The following is a 27,789-nucleotide window of genomic DNA, read 5'->3' on the forward strand; positions in this document are numbered from 1 at the left end:
GTTTTATTACTCTTTAATAACTCAGTTCGTAAAAAAGTTCTTACAGGGGCTGGGAAGGTGGTTCAGTGGTAGAGCGCTTGCCTTGCATGCCTGAGGCCCTGGGTGCGATTCCTCAGCACCACATAAGCAAAAAGAAAAGAGGCTTGAGCTGAAGAGCTGAGGGACAGCGCCCAGGCCCAGAGTTCAGGCCCGACTGGACCCAAAAAAAAAAAGTTCTTACAAGGGGCCAAGTGTGTGCCTTAGTGGTAGAGTGCTTGCCAAGCATGCATGAAGCCCTGGGTTCGATTCCTCAATACCACATAAAGCCAGAAGTGCAGTAGAGCACTAGCCTTGAAGCTCAGGGACAGTGCCTAGGCCCTGAGTTCAAGCCCCAGGACTGGAGAGAGAGAGAAAAAAAAATTCTTACAGGTAAAAACTGGAAATGTGTTTTTGTGACTAACTACTACTATTAAATATGCTAGAACAACCTACCTCAGTTATCAAGGATTGGTCAAATTACATTCATGGTTGATAGTAAGTAGACTAATACCTCAAAGTCTGGATGCTAGACTGTGCTGGGGAGCCATATAAAACTCCCTTATCCTGAAGGACCCCCACAAGTACTGAGAGGCCTGAAATTATTGGGAAGATACTGAGCATCAGCTTTATCATTAAATTGATGGGTGGTAAATTGCTACTAACTTTGGGCCTTTATAATTTAGAGTTAGTCACGTAGCTAATGCTACAAGTTAAGACATCTTTGCATTAGATACATTTTGGCCTAAAATTACATAAGACTTTAGTTGGACACTGATGACTCAGTGCCTCTAATTCTAGCTACTCCAGAAGCTGAGATCTGAGGATTGCAGTTACTTTTTAATACATAACCATCTTAAGTACTAACATACAGAAATCAAATTGTTACAAATACGTCACAGCCCCAAGAAGATAAAATTCATTTTTTTTCTCCTCTGGTAAATGTAGCTCTGCTGGTCTTCATTTAATTTGCTAGAAAACAAAATCATTTACTTGATCAATAATACACATACTTTAAAAAAGTCCCCATATATTCTCAATCTAGCTGACAATGCATACTAAAACAGTAAAAATTTACAAGGAATTAAGAGCATTTATCTTTGTGTATCTGTAAGTACAATTAACTATCTTTAGGATTTAGTAGATCTAGTGTAATATGACATATAGAAAAACATACCTTTCAAGATTTTTTTTTTTTGTCGGTTATGGGGCTTGAACTCTGGGCCTGAACGCTGTCCCTCAGCTCTTAAGCTCAAGGCAAGCGCTCTACCACTTGAGCTACAGTGCCACTTCTGGTGTTCTGAGTGTTTATTGGAGGTAAGAGTTTCACAGACTTTCCTGCCCAGGCTGGCTTTGAGCCTCGATCCTCAGATTTCAGCCTCCTGAGTAGCTAGGATTATAGGCTTGAGCCACCGGCACAAAATTTTTTGTTTTCACTCCACTGAGCTCATCAAAATTTCTTAAAGTAGTTATGAGGTAGGATCATAGTGTGTGTATATGTGTACATGTGCGTGTGTGTGTGTACTGGTACTGGGGCTTTTACTCAAGGCCTGAATGCCATCCCTGAGATTTTTTGCTCAAGAGTAGCACTCTATCCCCCTTGAGCTACAGCTCTACTTCTAGCTTTTTTAGTACTTAGAAGAGTCCCATGAACTTTCCTGCCCAGGCTGGCTTTGAACTATACTCAGATCTCAGCCTTCCTGAGTAGCGAAAATTACAGGCATGAACCACTGGCACTGTGCTCAAAACTGCTTTTAAACTGATGACAAAGCTGATTTAGCTAGTCAGAGCAGTTGGACATGTCTGCACTTTTAAATTTTAGGGGCTTTCCTTTAAACATTTTTCACTTTCTATGATAAATACAACACTGGGGTACACACACATGTATCTTTTAAGATACCCAAAGACACATAGCCATTGACTGACAGGGCTATCATGGGCTGTGGTACTCACATGTATCTAAATTTCCAGCATGGCCCCTGAGATGATTTGCTTTCCTGGTGCCCTAGGTTATTATTTTGTGTAACAGATGAAAACACACATATTTAAGATGAAAAGGAAACCTGAGTCATCTAATTCAGTCTGTAAACACTCAATGATGGGTTACAATGTGTGACTAAGAGGCACATTACCTTCAAACAAGTTAGGAAAAAAATCAGACTTTTCATTTTACTCAGTAGCACCTCCCTTGTATTTTACTCACAGAAGATAGCTATCTGAGCTAAAAATATTAGTCTTCATTTTTCTTGAGTAAGAAGAATGAGGAGAGAGCAAGGTACATTCAGCCATGAAAGCACATGACTGCAGCTTCTCAATAATCTCAGAGATTCGTGCTTTCCCCTAAACAGGCACCTGGGTGCCGTACTTGAGATTATTATTATTTGTTTCAAGGTTAGTGCTGTCATTTGAGCCACAGCTCCACTTCTGACTTTTTGGTGGTTAATTGGAGATAAGTCTCAAAGACTTTTCTGACTGGCTGGCTTCAAACCTTGATCCTCAGATCTCAGCCTCCTGCATCCTGAGTGACAGATCACAAACTGCATACACTAGGGAAAAAAATGTCGAGGTGGGACAGCATCAGAGCCCCAACCTGTACTTTGAGATAACTATTGTTTATTAAATACAACTATTGGCAGACGGCTAGGAAAGGTCTCTCTTTTGTGACTGCCCAATTGTATACTTTGGGGCCATCTTTGTGCTCATGAAAGAGGGAAAGGAAGATGGAGGAAAGGAAATGCAGGGCAGGAAAGAGAAAGGGAAGAGAAGGGAGAGAATCTCACTGAAAATTGGCCTCTAACTCCTGCTCTTCATGCCTCAGCTTTCTGACTACCGGGGTTACAGGGGTGTGTGTGTGTGTGTGTGTGTGTGTGTGTGTGTCTGGTCCCGGGGTTACAGGGGTGTGTGTGTGTGTGTGTGTCTGGTCCCAGGGTTACAGGGGTGTGTGTGTGTGTGTGTGTGTCTGGTCCCGGGATTACAGGGGGGGGAGTGTATGTGTGTCTGGTCCCGGGATTACAGGGGTGTGTGTGTGTGTCTGGTCCTGGGACTTGAACTCAACCTGGGCCTGCAGGGTGTGTGTGTGTGTGTGTGTGTGTGTGTGTGTTGCTGCTCCTGGGACTTGAACTCAGCCTGGGCACTGTCCATGAGCCTGTTTGTGCTCAAGGCTAGTGCTCTACCACTTGAGCCACAGCATTGTTTCTGGCTTCCTTGAGTAGCTTATTAGAAGTAAGAGTCTCATGGGGACTTTTCTGCCTGAGCTGGCTTCAAACCACGATCTTCAGATCGCAGCCTCCTGAGTAGCTAGGATTACAAGCATGAGCCACCAGCACCGGCTTTTTCTTTTTATGTGAGCAGCCCATGTGTTCTGGCTGTTAGTAACACCTGAACAACCAGGGTTCTACTAAAGTTCTGGTCTGTTTCTCATGTATTCATTGTAGTCAAGTGATAAATAGTATTTCTAAAAGATAAAGATGTGTGCACTCACTACTGCGTTTACAAGTGAGAAGATGGTCTCTAGTGCAACACTGACCAGGTGTGCCCTGTTCCCATAAGGTCTGAATCAAGATCTTGGATAAGGCAAATAACCCTTTGAATCAAACTGCCCAATGAGAAGAGGCAGGTTGCCGCTGGTTTTTATTAACATTTTGCTGTAAGATAGAAAAAAATCCCCATCACGAATGCGGACTCCTGTGACTGCGTCTGGCTTCTTTGTCCCTCAGTCACATCCAGATCTAGGAAGGGTTCTGCACTCCTGCTTGAAAGTTCCGTCCCTGAGTCCCTTAGCAGAGGCTGATGTGAATAAGCCTCCATTACAGCCTCCATCCACACCCGCTAGGGAAAGGCAGAGCTCCAACTCAGCCCTGCACCATTTGTTTAAATCGTTTTAACTCTGACATCAGACAAGGCTGTATACATTTCATCAGCCAAAATTCCAACTTTGAGCCTTTTTCTTTGTAAAATGTGAAATACACCAAATGCCAGGAAGTGTGTGTGTGTGTGTGTGTGTGTGTGTGTGTGTGTGTGTGTGTGCGCGCGCGCGCATGTGCACACGCATGTGCTTGCATGTGTGTGATGAAAATTCAGAGGTTGCCAGAACAGCCCAGTCCTCGCAGCAGGACTTGGGACTAGGGAGCACTGTGGAAGGAGCTCACACAGCAGACAGTTCCTCCACAGTCAGGCAGACCTCATTTGGGGTACCTGGCACACAATTGGATTTCTGGGGATGGGGAGAGGGGAGGAACAACCTACTGCCACTCTGAAACTTTGTTCTTCCCAACACAATCATATACAGCAGAACTGGAGGTCATTTTAGTCATCGTGATAGGATGACCCCTGGTCCTGGTGGGCCCATGCTCCAACCAACTTTCCTGATGAAGACATGGTGCCCTGGGGTATGGCTTCCTGCAAGCCAGGGCCTGCAGCCCACCTCAGAGCAGCCACACTGAAGCTCTAACACCTGCAGCCTGGGGACTAGGGAAAGGAAGGTGGAGTAAGTGGAAGGACCAACCAACACAAGGCACCCTTGGCTTCTCCGATCACCTTGAGCTCTGTAGTGCTTACATCTGTGTGCACAGCGGGAATGGGCAGAATGCTTAAACCAAACCTCAACGGATCCATTGTCCCTGTGAGTCAAGCTGCTGTGTGGTAGGACAAGAATTGGATCGAATCATCAGTTACTTCAACTTCAGTGTGGCTCAAAGCTGTGTGTGGGGAAAACTGGAAACCCAATCTTCTTTTGTTTTTTAATTGGAACCAAACATTGTGTTATAACATTATGTCTGCTTCAGTGAAGATGCCCCTATAACCAAGTTCACATCCTTTGGTCAAACAGTGGTAGTTGAAAAAAACTAAGGAAGTGGCACTTGGCTCAAGTGGCAGAGCGCTAGCCTTGAGCTGAAGAGCTGAGGGACAGCGCCCAGACCCAGAGTTCAAGTCCCATGACCGACATCAATCAATCAATCCTGAGAAAACCTAAGAGCTTCCTGCGCAACTCACCTGGAGCGCCCGTCCTTTGGTCTCGATTGGGAGAGTGAACGCAGACACAGCGCACACAACACAGACCGACGAGAAAAGACACAAGGCTCCCAGGAATGAGGCGCTCATGAGAACCTGTAAGTCACACAGAATGACTCAGTCGCTCTGCCACACACTTCTACACTGGTTTGGGGGTGTGGTGTTTTTTGTTGTTGTTGTTTGTAGTTTTTTGTGCCAGGCCTGGGGCCTTAACTCAAGGTCTGGGCACTGTCCTTGAGCTGCTTTTTGCTTACGGCTTGCGCTCTGCCACTTGAGCAACAGCTCCACTTCATGCTTTTTTTTTTTGGTAGCTTATTGGAGATAATCATCTCATGGACTTTGCTGCCCACGCTGGCTTCAAATCATGTTCCTCAGAGTTCAGCCTCCTGTGTGGCTAGGATTCCAGGCATGAGCCGCCAGCACCCAGCTTACACTGGTCTTTTATACCCAAGATAGAATAAACGTGTTTATTTTTAAATAATGGGACTTTACAGCCAGTGATGCACACACACTGCATTTAGAACATTAATTTTAATTGGGCCAACAAGTATGCAAATTTTGTGTAATTGGCCTTAATATGTACTGGCCAGATTAGATGGCTCTTCCTACCGTGCCTCAGCATCTCTGGAGTAAACGAGGGTTTGAGAAAGATAAGATGTCTGTTCCTCCATCCATGCTTGCTTATCTGCTTCTGCCCTCCTCAGTGGGTGGCATACTTCCCCAGCAAATGTACTCCCCCTCCGCCCCTCACCCCTACCAGCACAAAATGGCAGGAGGTTTGCTCAGAACAGATGTAACCTCCCGGTCTCTGAACAGACAACTCATGAATCCTGTCTCCACTCATAAAGCTTCATGAGATGATCAGAACCTCCTGTTTGGTGCCCATTTTTCCACATAAAGGACTATATACAACTTTTGACTGCACTTTTTCACTTTGATACTGCTAACAGTCAAGCATTTGGTGGTTGTCACCCAGTCTTTTTTTTTTGGGGGGGGGTCTGGTCGTGGGACCTGAACTCTGGGCCTGGGCGCTGTCCCTCAGCTCTTCAGCTCAAGGCTAGCGCTCTACCACTTGAGCCACAGCACCACTTCCAGCTTTTTTCTTTTTGCTTATGTGGTGCTGAGGAATCGAACCCAGGGCCTCTGGCATGCAAGGCAAGTGCTCTACCACTGAGCCACCTTCCCAGCCCCTGTCACCCAGTCTTAACAAGGACTTTTGCTGGTCCTGGGTCTTGTACTCTGCCTGGACACTGTCCAAAGCTGCTTTGGTTCAAGGCTAGCACTTGAGCCACTTCTGGCTTTTTCTACATAGTTTATTGAGATGAAAGCCTCACTGACTTTCCTGCTCAGATTGGCTTCAGACCGTGATTCTCAGATCTCAACCTCCTAAGTAGCTAGGATTACAGGTATGAGCTCAGCAACAAGGACGTTCTTAACTATGAAGTCACACTGGGACAAAGTGGAAAGGCCTAGAAACTACCTGTTCTGGTCCAACCTCCTCATTCAATGGATGAGTCTCATTGCAGTACGCTTTCCCAACTCACATGCAGCCTAATGTGATTACCACCTCTTAGGTTCCATTAAGATGCCCAATTTTGCCAGATGCTATTGGCCATACCTGGGAGATAAACGGTGCCACCATTGCCCCAATGCGGCACAGGGACCCGCTGGTGCCCATCCCCAGAGCACGCATTGTGGTGGGGTAGACCTGTAGGGAAAGGAACAGAGGGCCCCACTGAGTGACGGCTCTTCTCGGAATTTCCTCTCCTCCTGCCCCAGGACCTTGGGGGTTGTATGTACTTCTTTTTTTAAGTAGACTTCAGACATAAAAGATGCCCATTTTCTCTGGGACACAACTTTGAAATTTTCCTATTTAATATAAAAATGTCAGCCGCAAAAACCCTTAGTATCATTTAAGGGAACAATTACTTAAAAAGATTTAAATAATATTCAAATGTAACTTTTTAAAGGTAGGCTACAGAACCAGGAGGGAAAAGTTCCATTTTAGAGCTATAAATGTGTAAACATGGTTCTCTAGGTAAAGAAAATATTGCAAAGAATTAAATAATCTAGCAAAATCTGTGTGTATTTGTGTGTGTGTGTGTGTGTGTGTGCATGCACACACATGCACGCACATAAGTATACTACCCCTGGGGTTTGAATTCAGATCCTTAGCTTTTGTAGCTCAGGGATGGTGTCCTATTCATTTGAGCCACAGCTCCACTTCTGGGTCTTTGCTGCTCAATTGGAGACAAGAATATCACAGCCAGGCACCGGTGGCTCATACCTGTGATCCTAGCTACTAAGAAGGCTAAGATCTGAAGATCATGGCTTAAACCCAGCCTGGGCAGGAAAGTCTGAGACACTTATCTCCAATTAACCACCAGAAAGCCAGAAGTGGGCGCTGTGGCTCAAGTAAAAGAGCACTTACCTTGAGCTGAAGAGCTCAGGGGCAGTACCCAGGCCGAGTTCAAACCCCACAACTGACCCAAAAAAAAAAAAAAGAATATTACATACTTTTCTATCTGGACTGGCTTTAAACCAAAGCCTTTTGAGTAACTAAGATAACAGGTGTGACCCACTAGCACCCAGCTCTGACAATATCTTTAATACAGCTACAGCAAATAGAACTGACTAGAAAGCCAGGAGCCTGCTCCTCGAGTCAAGATTCAGTCATCAATTGTACTTGGCTACTGAAGAATCTTATGGTATATTCTACTTTCTCAGTGCAACTATTTTACACCTATGGAGTCTCCCAGACTTTACTTGCTAGGCTGGCTTCGAACCAACTCATATCTGGAGACCAGGAGAGCCTCAGACCTCAGATCAGAGACAGATCTGAGGATCTCAGTTCAAAGCCAACCCGGGAAGGAAAGTCCATTAGACTCTTATCTTTAGTGAATCATCAAAAAGCCAGAAGTAGAGCTATGACTCAAGTCACAGCCTTGAGCAAAAATTTAAGAGCAGAAAGCCCTGAATTCAAGCCCCAGTACAGTCATAATAATAATAATAATAAACATTCAAATTTCAAAACAAGGGAGAGAGGGGAGCTTCACATTCTAAAGGCTTGGAGCTGAGTTAATAGCTGGTTTTTCAAATGCAAGCCCCTGACTGTTAATCTTGTCAACTTGATTGGATTTTAAGAGACCTAGGAGATTAGTCCGGTACCCACCTGTCCACAAAGGTGTTTTTAGAGATGGCTAGATCTTGAGAGCTCTGATCTAATGTTTAGATATAAATAATGGATATCTAAATGGATTTAAGCTGTTGCTGCATTTAAAACTTAGACAATTGAGAGGTGGTAGAACTGTGGAAGTGGGGAGCTGGCTGGAGGAAGCAGATAGCCAAGGGCCAGCCTTTGGAAGATGTCTTGATCTTTTCCTGTTATGTCTCTGCTTTCTAGCAGCCTGGAGGTGAGCAGCTTTCTCCACTATGCCCTTTCTCCATGATGTTTCTTCTTGGCCCCAGGTAGTCATGGATAGACACCCCTTAAACTGTGACTGGAATGAGTATTTCCTCTCTTAGATTGTTTCTGTATTTGTCCTAGCTACAAAATTTGGCTCACACAGAGCTTGCTTTTCAGTGAGAAAAGGAGAAGGCCTTGTCTTTCTTCTGATGGACTAATAGACTAAATGGGAGAGGGGAAAAAATCGCATATTAAATGAATCTAATATTTTTATGGTATGTTTTAGGGTAATTGTCCAAAATTAATGGGTTGAGGATGTATTGTCCACAGATTGAGACCTTCTTTAATTAGCCAGACTTGCATACCCCAATGCGTGACCCATTCTCCAAAGCTCACCTCAGCAGTGTAAATGTAGATGGTGTTGAAGTTTGCCGCTACCAGGGCCCTCAGCATAAACAGGAAGCCAATGAGACCGGCACTAAAGAACAGGAAGCAGGGGAAAGTCATTCAAGGTCATGTGGACTGTCTTACAGGGTCACTGTAGACACTACAACACAGACACACAGAACCAAAGGCAGGAGCTGCTTCTCAACTGGCCAGATTATAAATTCTAAAGCCAACTTCCTCCCATTCCCCCAGACAAGCATATGACCTGAAAAATGATGCAGTTAGCACAATACATAATCAGCACAAGAGACTGCTCTCAGCACACCCTCACCCCAGGACGCTAACGTGCCTTCTATAAAGTACCCTCCAATTTGCATGCACCCTACACACATCCTCCCATATATTTTAAATCTCTAGCTTACTTGGTAAACAGTTGTTGCTCTGGTATTGTCCAAAAAACAATAACATTGAGGGGGGGAGTCTGCATAGTTTCAGTGCAAAAGTAAATGTTTGGTTTTTTCTAATATTTTCAACCAGTCATTAGTTGTTTGAATCTGTGGATGTAGAACTCACAGACACAGAGGGCTGACCATTTTTATTATAATTCGGGCCACCCTAGGATTACAAATTAGGGATGAAGGGAATTCCCCACTACCGACAGATTATACAGTCCACTGAACTATCGCATTCATCTAGATAATTTGGTAAATACTAGGATTGTTCTCCAGCGCTCCAGGAAGCTTTGTATAAACCTTCTAAATGCTTTGGTAGGGAATTATAATAAGGACTCCACCACTGCACCCATATCCAATGGTAGCTGAAGGAGGCATGGCGTAAAAAGGAAGTAGGTGTGGCACCAAGCAAGAGTCTTAGAAGCAACGTGCTCTCTACTGTCCCCGGAGAAAGAAACTTGTCCCAGCACCCCACTGAACTTGGGAGATCAGGAGGCCATATTGGCTAACCACTGTACTAAACTTGTTTGAAGCAATCAAAGAGAAAATACCTTGAAGTACAGATATTGAGGAGAAGAAAAAATAAAGCTGTGCATCCCATGGTAATGGACAGGCTCAGCCGTCTTCCCAGGAAGTTGATACCCAGGATATTCAAAGGATTCACTAGGAAGCAAACAGCAGGGACAATGTCTAGGACCTGGTAGCACAATGATCTTTATCACCCTGATGGGGATGTACTGTGGTTACTTCAGGAAGAATCAACTTCCATCCCAGACTCCAGTGTCACCAAATGAGCGGCCTAGTCAATGTACTTCTCTCACATAGGGACCACGAATGACAAGCCCTAGTGTAGATAAAGGACATTTTTATGCCCATGGTGATTATTATAAACTACGTTTACTTTTAGACTAATAATGTAAATGTTTTATGCTATTTTTCATTACATTCAAGACACCACAAGTTTCTTTCTTTGTTTCTGCTTTCTTTTCTTTTTTTTTTTTTTGGTCAGTTATGGGGCTTGAACTCTGGGTTGGGCCCTGTCTCTCAGCTCTTCAGTTCAAGGCTAGTGCTCTACCACTTGAGCCACTACACCACTTCCAGTTTTCTGGTGGTTTATTGGAGATAAGAGTCTCATGGACTTTCCTGCCCGGGCTGGCTGTGACCCATGATCCTCAGATCTCAGCCTCCTGAGTAGCTAGGATTACAGGTGTGAGCCACCAGCGCCCAGCTTGCTTGCTTGCTTGCTTGCTTTTCCTTTCTTTCTTTTCTCTTCTTTCTTTCTTTCTTCCTTCCTTCCTTCCCTCCTTTCTTTCTTTCTTCCATGTCAATACTAAGGCTTAATCTCAGGGCTTTAAGCTCTCATTCTCCTGATTGGCTCTTTCACTGAAGGCTGAACCACTCTACCACTTGAACCATTGTTTCCCTTCCAGCTTTTTTTGCTGGTTAGTTGGAGATAAGAATATCATAGACTTTTCTCCCCGGGCTTGCTGCTTTCTCAGATCTCAGCCTCCTGAGCAGCTTGGATTACAGGAGTAAGCCAATCCAGCTCTTTCTTTCTTTCTTTTTTTTTGAGACAGTCATACCCATGTACCCTAGGAACTTGCTATGTAGCCCTTGAACTCTCCCAGTCCTTTTGAGTGCTTGTATTACAGGTATACACCATTGTACATGACCAAGAACTATTGATTTTAAGTTCTATCACTTTATGTCAGCAAAGACAGGAATCCTGCTGCCAACTGAAATCTAACAAATTCTAAGATACATCCAATGTTGGAGATATTAAAACATGATCAAAAAATGTAAAGCTTAGAATTATAACATAATAAGCCAGGCGCCAGTGGCTCACATCTGTAATCCTAGCTACTCAGGAGGCTGAGATCTGAGGATCAAGGTTCAAGGCCAGCTGTGGAAGGAAAGTCTATGACATTCTTATCTCCAATAAACCATCAGAAAACTGGAAGTGGTGCTGTGGCTCCTGCAGTAGAGGGCTCGCTTTGAGCTGAAGAGCTCAGGGACAGTGCATAGGCCCAGAGTTCAAGCCCCATGACCGACAAAAAAAAATAATAATTACAACATAATAGTTCAAAGCTCTCTTCCCCCCAGAGTATTCTTTCCTACCCCAACCCAAGACCCCAGCATGATTTAAGAATGTGTGCCAGGCACCAGTGGCTCACACCTGTAATCCTAGCTACTGAGGAAGCTGAGATCTGAGGATCATGGTTTAAAGCCAGCCTAGAAAGAAAAGTCCCCAAGAGACTCTTACCTCCAATTAACCTTTCAAAAACCAGAAGTAAAACTTGGATCAATTGGTAGAGTGCTAATCTTGAACATAAAGAGGCTCAAGAACAGCACGTAGGCCCTGAGTTCAAGCCCCACAACTGCCCCCCCCCCCCACCAAAATGTGTACAGTTCTTCTAAGGAGGAGCTTTGCCCCAGGATTACTCTTCCGGCCTGAGAGTCTGAGCAGCAGTTCCCTACCTGAAACAGAGCAGCCCCCACCCCAATACACAGAGGGACATTTACGAGCAATTTCTCCGAGAGTACTGATGATCATGGTTCGGTAGTCGGAGGGGGCGAACAGGTGACAGTGGCAAGGGCTGTGGCTCTCTGCCGAGTCTCCCTCAGTCACCACCACCGGCGACTGTGACTCTGCCTTGGAACCACAGACCAGGTCCCGCTCCAGCAGCTCAGCGCTGGCCAGGATAACACCATAGTAGGCAAAAGAGATCCCCAGCCTGGAAGTGAGAAGAGAGCATGTGAGCAAAAGCTGGTAGCCAACTGAAGAACAGAAAGAGCCCAGAGGGGCGGGGCGACAAACAGGAAAGCACAGCCCAGAAAAGGCAGCTGGCCAATCATCCACAGCCTCCATGCACATGTCTTTAGGGAACACAACAGTGCGCATTTCTACTGGATGGAAACTTAGAATTCCTAAGATATAGGGTAGGCACACTGTCAACTGTGATACTGCTGGACAGTGTCCCAGAGAGATGGGGCTCATTTAAGCAAATGTGAGCATCCCAGGTGCTTTATGTCTTTCCCAGCATTTGCTATAGTCAGACATTTTCCTCATAGCTATTTCTGGACACTGGAGGATTTGTCATGGTATCTTGTTGGTTTATGTGGGTGTTTGTTTTGGTGGTACTGGGAATTGAACTCAGGGCCTCGCACTAATCAGGTTGGCACACTTGAACAACCCCTCCAGCCCAGTTTTTTGTTTTGTTTTGTTTGCTGATCCTTGGCCTTGAAGTCTGGGGCTGGACACAGTCCCTAAGTGCCTTTTGCTTAAGGCTAGCACTCAACCACATGACCACTGCTCCACTTCTGAATTTTTTGGTGCTTAGAGTCTCAATGAGTTTCCTGCCCAGGCTGGCTTCAAACTATGATCCTCAGATCTCAGCCTCCTGAGTAGATAGGATTACAGGAGTGAGCCACCAGTACAGAGCAGCCCAGTGTTTTTTAAATATAACTTTATTAAGGTGTTGTACAGAGAAGTTACTATTTTATAAGTCAGGTAATGAGTATATTTCCTTTTATCCCCCACAGTGTCACCCCTTTTTTTGCTCCGTTTCCCCTTCCCACCTTTGTCCACAAGTTATATAGGCCATTTTTCCACATAGTGTATACATAGCATGATTGCATTTGTTTACCCTTCCTCCCTCCCATTCTGTGCCCCCCTCCCACACTTTGCCCCAACTTAAAAAAATAACTCTAAAGCAAAAACAGACACTACCACCAACACAAACAACAGCAACAATAACAACACCAACCCAGTTTTTTTGCTGGTTATTTCGGAGACAAGAGTCTCTTGGATTTTTCTGCACGTGCTGGTTTTGAAACCTAATTCTCCAGATCTTAATCTCCTGATTAGCTAGGATTATAGGCATGAGTCACTGGTGTTTAATTCTTGTTGGGTATTGATTTGAATTTTCCCGGTGACCTTAATACTGTCTTTTGATATGTTTATCTAGTTTATTGGACACGTTTATCTGATTTACAATTTTAGTGACATGCCTATTCAAGTCTCTTGCTTGATTTTAAACTGAGTTGTATATACCTTGCTGGGAAAAATTACATATATAACATTTGTATATTATAATATACAATATAATTTATGATATATAGTATATATTATAGATTGTATATAGTATATATTGTATATACTATGCAATATTACATATTATTATTACATAATATAGTCATTATATAATGTGGTATATGATATATAATGCGTAATATATAATGTCATATATTATACATATAAAATTTTTCCTTCCAAAACATTTGTTAAATATATATTGAAAATTTACCGGGGCTGGGGAGGTGGCTCAGTGGTAGAGCGCTTGCTTTGCATGCATGAGGCTCTGGGTTCGATTCCTCAGCACCACATAAGAAAAAAGCCGGAAGTGGCACTGTGGCTCAAGTGGTAGAGCGCTAGCCTTGAGCTAAAAGAGCTGAGGGACAGCACCCAGGCCCAGAGTTCAGGCCCCACGACCGGACCCAAAAAAAAAAAAAGAAAAGAAAAGAAAATTTACCAGTTGGTAGGCAACCTTGAACATTTCTTAGCATAGTTATGGCACAGAGTTGATAATTGAGTGTAGTAAAAGTGATCTGTTTATTCCCCCTCCTTTTTTATGCTGGTACTTGGGCTTGACCTCCTGGCCTCATACCTCATACTCTTGTTCAGCTTTTTCACCCAAAGGTGGCACTCTACACTTGAGCCACACCTCCATGGACTTTCTTTCCCATGCTGGCTTCAAATCTAGATCCTCACATCTCAGCCTCTTGAGTAGCTAGGACTACAGGCATGAGCCACCAGCGCCCAGACTGAAGTAATCACATGCTTACCATATGACCCAGATCTGTAATGTGGTCCGTAGATACTTGGCATCCAAAAGGTCTGCAAACCTTCCTCTTTTATCCTAGGTCATGGAAAGGGGAAAACAGTAGATATACAGCAATTAACTGATAAGGTTTATTAACTAAATAAACAAAACTATCATATTAGGCCAACAATAAATATTATGTGTATATAGTATATATTATATATTATATATAGAGAGTATATAATATATACTATGTGTCCATTGTATATATCATACAATATTATATCATATAATTGTATAATAATTTATATATAACATATATAATATAATGCATAGCATACTTATGCATAATACATAGACCCACTTATCCCTTTTTTAACAATTAGAAATTCTATCTTTAACATATAATAAATTCTTATATGTAATCAAATACATTATTATAACAAAAGATCATTATTTTAAAAACTTCAAGCATAAAAAAAAATTTCAAGCATATAACAAGTGGATTATCCAATGAAAGTGCACCAATAGGACTAGTTTGCTATTTGGATATGACAAACCTAGATCTCTATCATGTGTCTCATATCTAACAGTTGAATATTAACCAAACAAAAGAAGAAAATTGAAAAAAATCAGTAGTGATAATAACAAAGCTTAGGAACTAATAATAAAGCCAGCTTATGATGCTGGCTTTTAGATAATAACTTATTTAGGAAAAAATTACAAAGTAAAACTAAAACATTAGATAAAAATGATTTTTAAAATGGGCATTGGCAAGATAATATTTAAGTTCACTGTACTGATCAGGAAGAACTAAAGTTACCTGGGGTTTGAGCTCAGGGCCTAGGCACTATTCCTGATCTTTTGTGGTCAAGGCTAGTGCTCTACCCTTGAGCCACAATTCCATTTCTGTCTTTTTGCTGTTTAATTGGAGATAAGAGTCTCGTGGACGTTCCTGCCCAGGCTGGTACTGAAACACAATCCTCAAATCTCAGTCTCCTGATTAGCTAGAATTATAGGTGTGTACCACTAACACACAGAAACATTTGATAGTTCAATCAGCATTTTCAATACTTAATAGTAACCTCTAAAATAAAAGGATAAGCCAATAAAAAAGAAGGAAAGCAAACTCAATCAAGTGGAAGGAAAAAGAAAAGAAAACGCAAACACCTGAGAATTCCAAACATACCAGTAAACACAGTAGATATAAATGGACCAAAATCCTTATTAAAAGACACAGAATATCAGATGGTACACAAACTACAAATTTATAAGAAATCAATCTGAAACAAATCAATGCAGAAAAGTCTGGCTGGAAAAAGAGAAACAAGGAAAGTACTAAAAACAAGACTGGTTTCAATGTATAAATGAGAGGATCGAGAATTCAAAGCTCAAAAATAAGAGACTCTCCTTTTATCTGATACATAATGATTTTTGGTCAATGTGTGTGCTTAGAAAGAATATGGAGTAGGCAAGAGACAACCCACAGAATGGGAGAAAGTCTTCATCAGCTAATACTTAAATGATTGATATCCAAAATATACAAAGTCCAAAAAATTAAGCAACAAAAACTCCAATTAATAAGCGGACAAATAAGTTTGAATAGATCTTAGCAGAAACACAATTAGTAATAGATACATGAAGAAATGTTATACATGTTGGGTTTTTTTTTTGGTTTTGTTTTGTTTTTGGGTCCAGTCGTGGGGCCTGAACTCTGGGCCTGGGCGCTGTCCCTCAGCTCTTCAGCTCAAGGCTAGCGCTCTACCACTTGAGCCACAGCGCCACTTCCGGCTTTTTTCTTTTTGCTTATGTGGTGCTGAGGAATCGAACCCAGGGCCTCAGGCATGCAAGGCAAGCGCTCTACCACTGAGCCACCTTCCCAGCCCTGTTATACATGTTTAGTTATAAAGGAAATGCAAATCACCTACATTAAGATTCCAATTTATGTCAGGCACAGTGGCTCACATCTGTAATCTTAGCTACTCAGGAGGCTGAGATCTGAGGATCATGGTTCAAAGCCAGCCTGGGCAAGAAAATCTGTAAGACTTATCTCCAATTAACCAGAAAACTGGAAGTGGTGCTGTGGCTCAAGTGGTAGAGCACTAGCCTTGAGATGAAGAGCTGAGGGACAGTGTCCAGGCCCAGAGTTCAAGCCCAATGACCGATTTAAAAAAAAAAAAAGATTCCAACTCACTCCCAGGCAGAATGGCCATCATCAAGAAATCAGACAACAAATGCTGGCTGGCAAGGACATGGGAAGAGGAAAACCTTCTACAGTGCTGGGAGTGTGTAAACTAGTATAGCAACTATAGAAATCAGTCTAGAGGAAAAAATTATATTAAGTGAAGTAAGCCAAGCCCAAAGAAACATAGGTCCCATGGTTTCCCTTATTTGCAATATCTAGTATATATATGAGTCAAGCAGAAAAGGTCAGATAAGGTGATGTTAGGAAAATGAACCCTAAGATATGTATTTAAATGTTTTTTTTTCTTTCATGCATTTGTTTCTAAAGCATTTATAAGATTATTTCTTTGTTGCTTTGTATGTCCTTCCCCCACAGTATAACCCCTGCTTTCACTGTATTTGAAGTCGGTATAATTTGTGGAGGGAAAGGGGAAAAACAAGTCATTTAAATAAGGATACAAGTGGACCCATTGCAACAATGAGAAGTACAAGTTGTCATGTTGAAAATGAACTTTACATCTTTGGTGGGGGGGTGGGGAGGATTGGGTGAGGGGGGGGGAGGCTGGGAAGGGATGAGAAGGGTAAACAAAGGAGGAGGTTATAATGCTTGATAAGAAATGTACTCACTATCTTGCCCATGTAATTGTAACTCCTCTGTATAGTATTTTCACAATAAAAAAAAAAAAGAAATCAGTCTAGAGGTTCCTCAAAGGACTGAATATAGACATCCCTATCACCCTACCTTTCCACTACTGGCCATGTATCAGAAGGAGAGTCAATCAATATGCCAGAAAGACACCTATGTTTTTTGTACATCTGTCTATTGTATCACTGTTCACAGCAGCCAAATGATAGAATCAGAAAAGGTACCCAACAGCCAATAGTGGAATATATATATATATATATATATATATATATACACACACACACACACATACATGTACATATCTACATATGTATATACATATACTAACATAAAGAAAAAATCTACCTCCATCTATGTATACATACATACATACATACATACATACATTCACAGCATAATAAAACCCATCCATCACTGTTTGAAAAGGAGGAGGGAAAAGAATGGGCATATAATGGAAGGGATGAACTTGTTCAAAGTACACCATATGCACGTATGCAATTATCACAACGAAACTCCCCTTACAATCCTGAAGTATGCTAACTCAAAAACAAAATAGGTTTTAATGCTGTAGAGTAACTCACCAGAGCTACGGAGCTGCAGCCAGGATGAAACTACATCAGCTCCCACCTCTACTCTGCTCCACCATCCTGCCTCCAGGCCTAGAGTGCAAACTATAGTCCCTTCCCTCTGGCCTTGCACAACTACAGACTTCCCAAGGCCCGTGGTGGGGGTGGAAGGAAGAGGTGGAGTGTGAACTCACCAGAATGGGCTCCACCAGCCTCCCCTCTGGCATGGCGGAGCGGTTCATCTTGGCGATGCCCTCCAGGGTGGCCAGTGCCACCTCCGTGTTCCCGGTGGAGACATTGAAGCGGGCGGACTCCGGAATAAACTAAGCACCAATATGAAAGAACATCAGGACCATGACTGCTGGATACCCGGGGCACCACTGCCATCCATACCATCCATGCCAGCCCCACACTCCCGGGAGGGGCGGGGGGGGGGGGGGGACCATGGGTTAAAGGCACAGCAAGCCTCTCTGCTGGACCCAAAGTTGATCTGGAAAATGAGTCTCTAGAGAGGGAAATCCAGGGGAACTGAGACCCTGGGGGGAAAAAACCAAAGCATGAAACTCAAATGTCTGCAATTATTTCAACTTGAAATATTCCATCAGTTATACAATTAGCATTTCAGGTTCTAGGCTTGAAAACAACCCCCTGAGAAGAGATCCTAGGCCTGTATTGGGTCCTAAGTCCAAGAGAATCCAATGATGAGCTAAGCTTGAGAAGAAAGCCATCGTGTCTTAGTCTACATGGTGGAGAGAGTCAAGCCACTCACTTGAGCAGCAGCCCACTTGGCCACTGGTCCCAGAGCACTGGGCGTGGCTCTGAGCCACAAAGACACTGGCCACTGGGGCCCATTTAAGAACAAGGGGGCCAGGCTCTCAGGAGGCTGAGACCTGAGGATTGGCTTTCCAGGGTAGGCAAGAAAGTCCAAGAGATTCTTATCCGCAATTAACCACCAAAAACCCAGGAGTGGAAATCTGGCTAAAGGGTAGATCTCCAGCCTTGACCAAAAAAACTAGGGGACAGTTCCCAAGCTCTGAGTTCAAGCCCTAGAACCAGCACCAGAAAAAAATAAACAATCTGTGGTGCACCAAGACCAGTAGTCCATCTGGAAGGGCGCACGGGACTCAACCATGAGCGCTTGCTCACCTTGAAGGCCAGGATGAGGATGATGCCAGGGATGGAGGCAATGCGGATGAGCCAGCGCCACCCAATGGTGGGGATGACCACAGAGGCCAGGCCAATGATGAGCAAGGAGCCCGCAAGCCAGAAAACCTGGGGAAAGAGACACACAAGATTGCAAGGTCTCCTATGTCATGTGCTCAGCATTTCACATCATACTCGGGGTAGCAGGTGTCTTTGAGGAGCTACAGTCTGAGTCCTACTCCGGCACTACCGCAGCTATCTTGGATGAATCGGACACATTGCTTCTGTGTGGCTCAATTGGTCTTCTGTAAATTATTTTCCCTGCCTTAGCTACGGAGACAATCAGTAGGATCACCCGACTTTTAAAAGTTTGACCCACTAGGGAGTATTAGACATTATTCCTTTTTGTTGACTAGATAGCAGACTCCCTGGATCCCCATATGAAGGAAGAAGGCCGTGAGCTCTTCTCCTAGCTCTTGCCATCTGGATGCTGTTCTCAGAAGGCGCCAACACTACCCCTTTCTTCTGCAGCTTTCTAAAGGTTTTCTAAAGATCCAAGCTCATAAGGACGCATTTTGTTCTTTGTTTCATAAATGGTGTTGTAGTATGCACAGTACTCCACACTTGGATTTTGTTGTTTTTACAAATATATCTTAGATTTTTTTTTTTTTGCACCTGTCCTGGTGTTTGAACTCAGGGTCTGAGTGCCGTCCCTGAGCTTTTTAGCTCAAGGCTAGTCCTCTGCCACTTGAGCTACACCTCCACTTCTGGCTTTTTGCTGGTTAACTGGAAATCAGAGTCTCATGGACTTTCCTGCTTGAGCTGGCTTTGAACCATGATCCTCAGATCTCAGGATTACAGGCATGAGTCACTGGCACTCAGCCACTAGAGGTTTTTGTTTTTTTGTTTGTTTTTGTCAATCCTGGGGCTTGAACTCTGGGCCTGAGCTCTTCAGCTCAAAGCAAGCACTCTACCACTTGAGCCACAGCCCCACTTCCGGTTTTCTGGTGGTTTATTGGAGATAAGAGTCTCAAGGATCTTCTTGCTCCGGCTGGCTTTGAACCATGATCCTCAGATCTCAGCCTCCTGAGTAACTAGGATTACAGACATGAGTCACCAGCACCCCAGCTAGAGATAATTTTATATCAACAAATAACAGAACTGCGACCAGGCCTCACTGGTTAGGAATTCAAATAACTCCCAGCATTAGCTCAAGAATTTCTCTCATCTGAAAAGGAGGAGTGTATGCTAATGCCACTTGATCTCATGGAGCGGGAAGAAGGTAACATTAGAAGATTCTTTGGGGGACCAAAAAAGGGATGACTATCAAAAATAAAACTGATTAGGGTTATTTAAAAAAAAAAAAGGAAAACAGGATGGAAAGTGACTTGGGGAACGGGGGAGGACTTTCTGCAGAAGTATCACAGATGACCAGTGCAGTAGTCAAAGTAACTAGATAAGATTTCTCTAGAAAAATGGAGTTTAAAAAAAAAAAATGAGAGCTGGGCATCGGTGGCTCACGCCTATAATCCTAGCTACTCAGGAGACTGAGATCTGAGGATCACAGTTCGAAGCCAGCCCAGGCAGGAAACTCTGTGAGACTCTTATCGCCAATAAACCAATAGAAAACCAGAAGTGGAGCTGTGGCTCAAGTGGTAGAGTGCTCGCCTTGAGCTAAAGAGCGCAGTGACAGCGCCCAAGCCCAGAGTTCAAGCCCCACGACTGCCAAAAAAAGAGGGGAAGTTGCCTTCTAGAGTTGTGTGCTTGTCAGTGTGGCCTTCATAAGACTCCACCGTGGCGTACCATGGCCTCGGCCAAAAAGTGCAGAAGGTGATGGTGCCGCCCATCAGCTTCATCTTCAGGAATTAGAAAATAGCTCTCAAATGCAGATGTGGCTCTGTGAGCAAGAGAATATGCAGATAGAGGCTGTGTCATTGGTTTGGTTGCATGCGTGAACCTTGTGTTAGCCCACGCAGAAGAAATTCATTCTAAACCAAAGCCAAGAAAACAACTGGGTTGGATCATGCTAACAGGAGATAACAGCACTGCACTACAAAGTGTCTCCAACTAGAAATGATCCTGCAGTGTGAAGTCATTAAGACTCTTACACAGTTTGTGAGTGTGTGTGTGTGTGTGTGTGTGTGTGTGTGTTCTTGCTGTGAATTTAAGAAAACATCTGTTCATATTGTTTGATGAACCCTGCTGTTGAGATGTGGTATGCACCCCATTCTGATGACCTTGGTATTATAATCAATAAATGCCATGGAATCGTTTTGTTATTGTTATTGTTTTTAAAATCAGTTTTCAAACTGATGGAGGTGACAGTTTTGAGGAATGGCAACAAGGTTTGCTGTTGGTCACTTGGGTCGAGGGTCCCTCAGTAGGGGAGGAGTTAGAAGCCTGGTGATTGGGTGGTGATGAGGGAAAGGGCAAACCACCATGGCTGCCGAGTTTGCGGCTCTGCTGATGGAGAGGCTACTGTTTGCTATTGCCTGAGAATAGGAAGACAGAAATAAAAGGTTCCAGGGGGCAAAGGAGAGATCTGTTCTGAGGAGGTTGTATCTGAGGAACTTGTAAGTTGTTCGGATAACTGGTCACCCGGTCTAATGTTCAGGGAGGTGCTAGTTGGCTATTCCTCCAGGTGTTTAGTGATAACACAGATAGCATCAGCCTTCCGCATCGATGGGCACCACAAATGTGTCTGTTCTGAACACACGCAGGTTTTTTCCTTGTCAGTGTTCCCTAAGTAATGCAGTAAAGCGACTATACAGTTATCAGCAGTCATCGGAAGCAAGTCATCTAGAGATGATTTAAAGTATAAACAGTGTGTGTGGAGGGGAGGTGGGAAGGGATGGGAAGGGCAAACAAAGGAGGCAACAATTCTTGATAAGAAATGCACTCATTACCTGCACTAGCCTTGAGCTGAAGAGCTGAGGCACAGTGCCCAGGCCCAGAGTTCAGGCCCCACGTCCTCCCCCCCCCCCCCGCCCCCCGCCAAAAAAAGTGTAAAATCCAAACATGACATAGTCAGTCTGTGCATTCATTGTAACGAGGTCAAAGAAGAAAGGAGGGAGGGGTGTAGAGACAGCATCTAATGCTCAGATTCTTTTTCTTTTCCCCTATCTTTCCTTCCTTCCCTCCCTCTTTCATCCCTTCCTTCTCTCGATCTCGCCCTCTTTCCCTTCCTTCCTTTCCTGCCATCTTTTACTCTCACCCTTCTTTCCCTCTCTTACTCCTTTTTTCTTTTACTTCCTTTATTTCCCTTTCTTCCTTCTTTCCTTCACTCTCTTTCTTCCCTTTTCTTTCCCCCCCCCCCCCCGCCCCAGTTATGGGGGGAGGGGGGGAACTCTGGGCCTGGGCCCTGTCCCTCAGCTCTTCAGCTCAAGGCTAGCACGCTACCACTGGAGCCACAGCACCACTTTCAGCTTTTTTTCTGCTTATGTGGTGCTGAGGAATCAAACCCAGGGCCTCATGCATGCAAAGCAAGCATTTTTCCACTGAGCCAACTTCCCAGCCCTCTTCCTTTTCTTCATTGTGCAGTTGCCTGAACTCAGTGTCAATTCTGCTGCTTCACTAGCTGCCACGTACATAATGCTTCAGAAAGAAGAGCCGTCTCACTCCTAGACCTGCTCAAGATCAGGTTGGGGATACTGAGACCATGGGGAACAGGACAGGGTATCTACCTCAAATCAGATACACAACCTCACATCAAAAGCCAGCCAGAGCTGAGCAGGGCCAGAAGCACTGTCGTCTTCTTGCCTGAGGAAAACTCAGCTGTGAAGAGACAACTATGTTGCCTCCCCTCAGGCTGGCCACTGATGAGCCTCCAGACACCAGCATCCTTGGAAGGAAGCAGAAGTCTCAGGGAGGACAGGAAGTCCCTCCCACATGCCTTCCCTGGCACCTTCATTCCAGCGAATCAGCCATTAGGACATCTCCTGGGAACTGAGGAAGATGGTACCATATTCAAATAAAGTCCTGGGTTCAGAAAACCTCGGGATTGGATCTCTGGCTTCGAACATTCCCAATGGTTTTCAGGTGGTTCTAGCTAACAGAAAATGAACTACCAAAAGACCAATCAACTGGCCAGAAGGAAAACCATGAGCGTCACACCCTTCTGCAGGTGAGAATCGGGGTGGAATTCGCGCTCTTCCTTACCTGAGACAAGGGGAGCATGTAGCCTCTGTATTTGGTGGGTAAAAATTCAGTCTTTATGATTAACCTAAAGAGGAAAGGGGGAAACACAGTCATTTTGCCTTTGTAAGACCAAATGATTTTTCTTTGAGCAATCATACTTGTCTGGTCACTGGGATAAAGAATTCAAAACACAGCTGGGCACTGACAGCTCACGCCTACAATCCTGGCTACTCAGGAGACTGAGATCTGAGAATCATAGTTCAAAGCCAGCCCAGGCAGGAAGGCCCATGAGACTCTCCAATAAACTACTAAGAAAAAGCCAGAAGTGGTGCCATAACTCGAGTAGTAGAGCACTAGCCTTGAACACCAAAGCTCAGGGACAGTGCCCAGGCCCTTAGTTCAAGCCCCAGGACCAGCAAAAGAAGAAAGAAGTAAACACATAAAAGTTTGTTGTATATTAAAATGTAATTATTATAGCGAAACAAAGGAGGAGGCTACAGTGCTTGATAAGAAATGTACTCATTATCTTGTCCATGTAATTGTAACCCCACTGTACAGTATTTTCACAATAAAATATACATATATATAATTACTATAACTAATGTCAACCTAAGAGAAATAATTTTCTCTGTTACTATCTTATTTCTAAACTTATTTTAAAGGTTTTATCATTTAGGAAATAATCACCTTATCTGTTCTACCTCCTCCCAACAAAAAACAGGTAAACTGTTTCCCAAGCCTGATTTCCCATTTTCTAAAATATACTGGGGAAATTAAAATACACTCAGGAGAAGGTAAATAATTTTCACAACAAATCAGTCAACGCACAGGTACTTTAAGTACACGTTGATTTTGTGAATAGAAAAAAAAATGGAAGCTGGGTGCTGGTGGCTCATGCCTGTCATCCTATCTACTCAGGAGACTGAGAAAAATGAGAGTGGCGCTGTGGCTCAAGTGGTAGAGTGCTAGCCTTGAGCTGAAGAGCTGAGGGACAGCGCCCAGGTCCAGAGTTCAAGCCCCACAACCAACAAGCAACAACAACAGAAAAAATGGAATTATATCCCACCATTTTCTAATTGTTTTTCTCCAGTGCTATTATCAGTCAGGATTGGGATTTTTCACAGTTATTTAAGGAATGTTTTAAAATTCTACTTAGTTTCTTCTCCATTAGGGCTCAAAGTGCTTAGCTTGTGCCACAGGGAAAAATAATTATTTCTCCAACACATTAAGGTACTAATTAGATGTGTTCACGTCTCCCATTCTACTTTAATGATAACTTGTTCCAAAGCACCCAGGAAAAGATGCCTGAGAGACCCTGCAGAGTCAAGGAGGGTCCCCCAAACCAGAACAGTTAGCATAACAACGTTCACACCCAAACACAAAAAGACCCAAGCACAGGACACACGAGAGGCCTTGTGTCCACTTCACTACACCTGACCCGGCTTTGCAGGGCACTGACATTTTACCATGGCCATTCCTAATGTTTCTCATGCTTATGGCCAAACAAAATTCTAGTAAGAAATTAATCAATTATAGCCGGGCACCAGGGGCTCACTCCTGGAATCCTAGCTACTCAAGAGACTTAGATCTGAGAACCAAGGTTCGAAGCCAGGAAGGATCGTCTGAGATTCTTATTTGCAATTAACTAGAACTAGAGCTCTGGCTCAAGTAGTAGAATACCAACCTTGAGCAAAAACCCTAAACAGAGTACTGGCACAGGGAAAAAAAATGAATAAATCCTGTTTAGATTAACCTTTTTCTTTTCCTTTCTTTTCTTTTATTCTTTCTCCTTCTTTCTTTTTCGTTGGCTTGGTGCTCGGGACCAATCCAAGCCCTCATACATTCTTGACAAGAAACATCAGGCACGGCTCTTGATTGATTTTTACCTAATATAAAACATTTTAGTACTATTTACTCTAGCAAAAAAAAAAAAAAACCCGGTGGCTCACACCTCTAATCCTAGCCACTGAGGGACAGGGTAGATATTGGGGGGATCATGGTTAGGTTCCAGGCCAGCACAGCTAACAAGTGTCCAAGATCTCTTCATCTCAACCAATGAAAAGTTGAGCTTGCTCTACACAGGAGGGCACACTGGGTAGATGCAGTGGTGCACATGCATAAGTGGTGCTCTCCCAGGGAGCCTCTGGGGATGTCTTTACCCTTGTGAGTGGCCAGACACGCCACAGCCCACCATGGTCCGCAGAAAGACAAACCAGATGTACGAGGGAGAGAAAGAGGTCAGCAAGGAGAAATAGGCTCCCCACAGGAACGAGATGAGCAAAATCTGAAGCGACAAAAAAGAGCTTGTTAACGAGACAGGCCTCCGTGTGGGCAGAGGGCAGTGCCCCCTCTGAGGGCAATGCTGTGCCCTGAGTTCAATCTCCAGTAACACACACATGCACATGTGCATGCACATGCACACACATGCACATGTATGCACACACACATACACACATGCCTACCTCCTCATGGTTTGGTTAGAAGCCCAAGGAAACACTATGTGGGAAGATCATAGGGAAAATGTAAAATATTTGCTTTTTCTCTAATTATAAGAATGATATGGGTTCAAAATACAAAATAAAGAAGAAAAAGTATTTTATAATTGAGGGGATGTAGCTTATTGGCAGAACATATGCAAAATCCTGAATTCAGTCCCAGAAATAGATACATACATACATACATACATACATACATACATACATACATACATACATAGATGATAGACAGACAGACAGATAGGCTTTTAAGAAATTATGTAAGAAATTAATCAATTATAACTGGGCACTGGTAGTTCATGCTTGTAATTCTAGCTACTCAGGAGGCTGAGATCTGAGGCTCATACTTCAAAGACAGTCAAAGCAGAAAAGTCCATGAGACTCTTATTTTCAATTAGCCAGCAAAAACCCAGATTGGAGCTATTGCACGAGCCTAGAGCACCAGTCCTGCATGAAAAAAACTAAGGTAGAATGCCCTGGCTCTGAGTTCAAGCCCCAGTTTTGGCATAAACAAACAAATCTATTGCCAGTCGTGGTGGTGCACACCTATAATCCCTTTGCTTTTGAAGCAGAGGTAAGGAGGATTATGAATTCCAGGTCAATCACAGCCCAGGTCAAAATGGGCTACATAGGGAGATCCTGTCTCAAAATAAAATAAAATGGGATAACCTAAGAGAGAGGAAAAGAGAAAGAGAGAGAGAACAGACCAGAGTTTGTCATCAGAATTTGTCATTTGTGTCTTGATGCTTCCTCTGAATCAGTATGCCAGCTTCAGCTTCATGAGGACAGGTGTGGAGACAGAGTCTTGGGAAGGGAAATCAAGAAGCCACGCCTGGGGTTCAGGACGCACGGTAGCAGGCGAGTTCCTGCCGAGTCTGTCATGAGCTTGCTAGAACTTGCCACTGAAGAGAAGCAGAGTGGGATTGTCTCAGAGGACTCCCCTCTCCCCCGGGAGCCCGCACCTACCTTTCTGCGCCCGTATCTGTCAGCCAGGAGGCCAAAGAGGATGCTGGCGACCATGTACCCAAAAAACACCATCTAGATGCAGAGTAAGAGCGACAGGGTGGTGAGGAGACCGTTTGCCACAGGTCCATTCTTGCGTTTAGCATCCAGCCATCTTGACCAGACAGCAAGTGAGTGAGGAGTGGAAGTTTCCCAGAGCCCTCTCCCCGGCCTGCCGTCGCAGGGGTCAGCCCTGTGGGGTGGACGGAGAGGAACCCAGGCTTCCCCTGGTTTCCCCCAGGACGCCAGGACTCACCGTGGTGACAAGTGCCACCTGCCAGTTCTCCAGCTGCCATTCACAGCGGATGACGGGAGACACCACGGCGATTAGCATGATCTCCATGGCTTCCACAACCTTCAAGAGAAGCGGGGAGCCACGCTGGCTCCAGGTGCCGACTTGACGTCACCTCCCCTCCGAGTCCTTCCCCAGTCACCTACTGACATGGATGATGAAACAGAGCCACTGCCCTGCTAGTTGGATGAAGAACTACTGTAGTAGAGCAGGGAGTGGTGGTACATGCCTGTAATCCCAGCACTTGGGAGGCTGAGGCAGGAGAACCAGAAGTGTAAGGAGGGTCTGGATGATATAGCAAGACCCCACATACTTTTTGTCCACATGTGAAAATAAAACCATAAGCCGTGTTGAGACTGGCTTGAGAGGGAAGAGGGGGTAATGAGGGAGAGTGATGGAGGAGGGGAATCTGATCAAGGTATATCACATGCACAACTAATTGCTGGTTAATTGGAGGTTATCTCACCAACTTTTCCTTCCAGGCTGGCTTCAAACAGCAATCCTCAGATCTCAGCCTCTGGAGTAGCTAGCATTACAGGCATGAACCACTGTCACCCAGCCTCCTGACAGTTTCTAACATAACCACCTGACAAACCTGGATTTTGGACGGTGTCCCAGGTGATTTCCCTACGAGCAAGTTTGCGCATCTAGCACCGCCATTTCCTCGAACACCTCCACCACCACCATCTTCAGATGAGTTTTGAATTTCCAGACTACAGAGGTCCAGGCATTCATCGGCTCCGCAATAGCCTCCTGCCCCCAGCAGGGGAGGTGGTGTTTGGATGACCCATCTCTAGGGGACTAGCTCCCTGCCACACACATCCCACCCTTGGAATGGACAGCCTGGGGCTGTTCATCAGCTTTGGAGACTCAAAGTCTCTCCAAGACTCACTCACCCCGGTGCTGCCCATGATCAGAAACAGGGCGATGTGGAAGCGTCCAAACCCGATGGTCTCCACAGCATCTTCCACAGTGAACGTCTTTGTCTCTAAGGAGGAAGGTGAAGTCTGAGGGAGAGGGGGCCTCGGTGGGAAGGGAATCCTGGAGCATCTGCTCTCCTTCAGAGAATATTCGGGTAACTTCGAGTTCTTTCGGGGGTAAAGGAATCTGTGCTTGAGAGCGCTAGAGTCCTTGCTACAGTGGCCTCACCTTTCTGCTGGGGCTCGGGCACGCCCTGGCTCAGCTTCCTAAGGCTGATGAAGGTGACGGGCTCTGTCTGCTTGGCTGCCAT

General features: G+C 44.3%; 1 protein-coding gene and 1 pseudogene across 2 annotated transcripts; one reads left to right on the forward strand and one right to left on the reverse strand.

The window, feature by feature from the left end:
* Positions 1-834: 834 nt before the first annotated feature.
* Positions 835-27,789, reverse strand: Svopl (SVOP like). Of its 2 annotated transcripts, XM_042677138.1 has the most exons (15): positions 27,708-27,789; positions 27,455-27,546; positions 26,523-26,621; positions 26,231-26,302; positions 24,929-25,053; positions 22,791-22,854; positions 18,636-18,761; positions 17,684-17,812; positions 14,116-14,189; positions 11,794-12,005; positions 9,822-9,933; positions 8,828-8,909; positions 6,644-6,733; positions 5,008-5,121; positions 835-987 (listed from the first exon to the last, which is right to left on the reverse strand). In XM_042677138.1, the coding sequence occupies exons 1-15, from the start codon at positions 27,787-27,789 to the stop codon at positions 976-978; spliced, it is 1,485 nt and encodes a 494-aa protein (XP_042533072.1). In that variant the 3' UTR covers positions 835-975. The 2 variants fall into 2 exon arrangements, with proteins under 2 accessions (XP_042533072.1, XP_042533074.1); XM_042677140.1 differs by lacking the exon at positions 5,008-5,121 and having other exon boundaries at positions 27,708-27,786.
* Positions 18,803-20,703, forward strand: LOC122105973 (annotated as a pseudogene).

Source organism: Dipodomys spectabilis, unplaced genomic scaffold, assembly GCF_019054845.1.
Source record: "Dipodomys spectabilis isolate Male_0828 unplaced genomic scaffold, ASM1905484v1 ptg000034l, whole genome shotgun sequence".
In the NCBI taxonomy this organism is placed as follows: Eukaryota; Metazoa; Chordata; class Mammalia; order Rodentia; family Heteromyidae; genus Dipodomys; species Dipodomys spectabilis.